General features: G+C 40.5%; 1 protein-coding gene across 1 annotated transcript in view; it reads right to left on the minus strand.

Annotated features, from left to right (window-relative positions):
• The window catches only part of ephx4 (epoxide hydrolase 4), a 24,754-nt gene extending 23,544 nt beyond the window's left edge, over positions 1-1,210 (minus strand). The window contains exon 1 of the mRNA XM_014025110.1: positions 625-1,210. Coding sequence (XP_013880564.1) covers positions 625-867 — 243 coding nt within the window. The 5' untranslated portion in view covers positions 868-1,210. The remainder of the gene's footprint in view (positions 1-624) is intronic.
• Between the last annotated feature and the right edge of the window lie 2,085 nt (positions 1,211-3,295).

Raw genomic sequence — 3,295 nt, forward strand, 5'->3', positions numbered from 1 at the left:
AGATAATATTGTTTTACCTTGGGGGGCTCTTTTCCAAACATCTCTATACTTTATTAGTTCAAGGTCCACTTTAACTATGTTCCATCTCCAATTGAAAAGATCATTTTTCGTTTGTAAAGATGCAGTCATTTTCCCCATCACATACTTTTTGTAATCTCTGCTTCCATTCCATTAGTGGCATCACATTTTTCCACTTCACAGTTACCACTTTCTTAGCAATTAACAAATTGCGTATAATATATGTTTGGTCTAAACACCATTTTTAATGTGATTATTATGAGCAAAACTTCACAGATTATAAAGATATGTTCCTGTTTTTGCTTTAAACTGAGCTCAGAACTCTAATGGGTGGAAAGGTGGGACTAACTGGGTGTTTACCAGTTAATGGCATAATGGTTAACCTCAGTGCTGCCTGGAGGAGCTGTCCCTTCAGCACCACAAAACAAAACATTCATTACAAAATAAAAGCTCACTACGCTCGCGGCCCTGTTCGTCCTGTCACGACGCGACGCACCGAAAAGGTGTGGAGGCAAAACACGTGAACACACGCACACAATACCCCCCCCCCCCCCCCGCACTGGCACGAGACAGCTGTCCCCAGGTGTCCTGTGCGGTGGTCCTCACCTTGATGCGAACATAACAGTGGGTTCCCAAGGACGTGTCGTTCAGACAAGCCGGGGGGGTTTCTCGGAGCCCCCAGCGGAAGGTCGTGGTCGGCCGCAGCACGACGCTCCACCAAAGTTTCAGCAGCGCCACGGCGGCGCACAGGGCGCAGTAGCCGTAGACCAGCGACCAGTAGCCCAGGACTCTGATCTTCACCGCCAGTCCGACCAGGAGGAGCGCCAGGTGGTGGAGCATCCTCGCCATCTTCGCATCGCCGCAGGAGGTCAGTCCTGGTCACGCGGGCGGCTTGATTGATCCGAGCCGCCGTTCACCGCGTCTCCGCCAGCTCGCGAGGCACGACCGTCTGAAGGGAGGGTCCCGACGAGCCGCTGAATGGGACGGTGGCACGAGCGCCACGTCGCGTTTCGCGCGTGACAGCAGCCGGTGTCGGTGTTGTTGGCTGAGAGAGGCTGAAATTCTGGCAACAAATCTTCTGCTCGCGTGGCCTTTTCTTTTGTCTCCTGCTTGTTTTCCTGTCACGCGCCGTGTCGAGTCGGACAGAGCGCGAGCCTGAAAATCACCGCAGAGCAGCAGCCCGGCTTCCCGCCGCTGCCATGGCAACAAGCAGCAATGACAACACAACCCGCGCGCTCAGCTCGGCCCCGCCCACACCGAGCAGTGTCAGCAAAATATCTCAACTAATGCTTCCTGAGTAATATAACAAATGTGTAAAATGCAAAATACATAAAACTGCTTTAGATTTTTTTCATCTCAGAATAACCTCTTTATCATAAGATATTTTAGTTATAAGTAGCTTTATTTATTACATATATTTTATTTTGTTAGTTTTTTTAGTTTTGATGTCAACACACAAACATTCTTGAAAAGTCCTGATAATCTTTTGCATTATTTATTTATTGACTTTAAGCAAATAGATCCAAATGCCCCCATGTAAATTACCTTTACTTCATTTTAGCCCCCCATCAGGGAGAATTTATTCTTTGTAACCTGATATTAATGCACGTTTGATCCTTTATTTCTCATTCATTTACAATAAAGCATTTCTCTGTTTTTTTGTTTTGTTTTGTTTAGATGTCTGCCACTTTCTACTTTTATTATAGCCCACTAGGTGGCGCACCACTTTCACAACTAAGAAAAATGTCTAAACTTTATTTTGAAACAAAAATAAGACTTAGCTCCTGTTTAATTTGTGGTGGGCTGCAGCCATGGTAAACTGCATGTTGCAGCAGCAGCCTGGTCTCTCATCTAAAAAAAAAAATCACAAAAAAAAAAAAAGTCATAAAATGAAGAGGTTGTCAACTAAAACCATGAATTGTAAAGTTTTGTAAAACTAAAAGGTCCTTAAGGTCCTAAAAACATAAAAAAAGTCTTTAAATCTAATATTTGTCCTTCAGGCTGAAATCGATTTAAAAGTTTGACTAGTTTATAGTGAATAAAAATAATAGCAGTTATGTCAGATGACAATAGAATAGAAATAGCCTTTATGTCTTATACAGTAGATGATCTTTCATTTTCTGTCAGTAAACAGTTATATTCATAAAGTTTAAAAGACCTTCAGAGGGTTAAATGTTGCATCAACTCTCTTAGTAAATATCTCATCCAAGTAAATTTGAATAAAACTCCCAGCAAGTAATCATTGGATGTGCAGCTACTGTTTTTAGGAGACGGCCACCACAACCAACCAACTTCAGAAAACAGACAAAAAAAAAAACTGATATAATTCAGACATTTTCACAGATTTCATAGCTCTAAGAGTAATTTACAACTAGTGTGACATTTAGCATTACTGTGCTTAATGTTATTTTAAATGTTTGACCAAAGGGCTGGTTTCCAAGATGACCTTTAGTTTCTCTGAAATGAAAAGAAGCCGGTGATGTGCTTTGCCTCAAGAAATACTAGGCCTTTAATTTAAACCATCTCACCTCACATTCAGGAGCATTAGATAATAAATGTAAAAGCCTTTGTTATAGAGTAAAATTAAGAGCAGAATTTAAATGCGTTTCAAGAAATCAAGAAACTTGAGGAGCTCACGTGTAACTTCAGATTAGACTTTTAGGACTGATTATTTAGATTATTTTATGTGCAAAAGCCTGAAATGTTTTACTTTTTAGTGTTAAACAAGGAAAACAATGAAACATGGGCAAAAAATGAAATGTCTTCTGTGACATCTCACTCATTGTCTGTAATCTTTCAAATAACTTGGGTTTTATTACATTATGTTATGTCAGATCAGACGTTGAGTTCATGCAAAAGAAAAAAAAATACAGAGCAGTCAGTACACTCAGCATGGAAACAAAACACAATAATCAGATCACGATGCTTTTGAAATAATCTTTATGGTCCACAAAGCAAAATACATCTAAACAAAACTAAATAAAATAAAAACTTCTTTTAACACTTGTAGTAAAAAAAATCTTTAGTTTGTACTGTTTATGTAAAACCTTGTATTTTGGTCCTCTGTCTGGGAGTTTCAGGGTTCTGTTCAGGATCTTAGCTGATCCTACAGCTGAGCTCTTCTAGACAGAGCTCTCTGAGGTTGTTCCTGGGATCTAGTTTAGGAGGTCACTGCACCAAGTGTTCCAGTGACCACTGAGGCTTTGACTCTCCATAACTTCTGTGTTTCATCTTTTAGTTCTTTGCATTTCTCCAGCTTCTTGTTTTTTGTCTTGAT

Source organism: Austrofundulus limnaeus, unplaced genomic scaffold (assembly GCF_001266775.1).
Source record: "Austrofundulus limnaeus strain Quisiro unplaced genomic scaffold, Austrofundulus_limnaeus-1.0 Scaffold456, whole genome shotgun sequence".
NCBI lineage: Eukaryota > Metazoa > Chordata > Actinopteri > Cyprinodontiformes > Rivulidae > Austrofundulus > Austrofundulus limnaeus.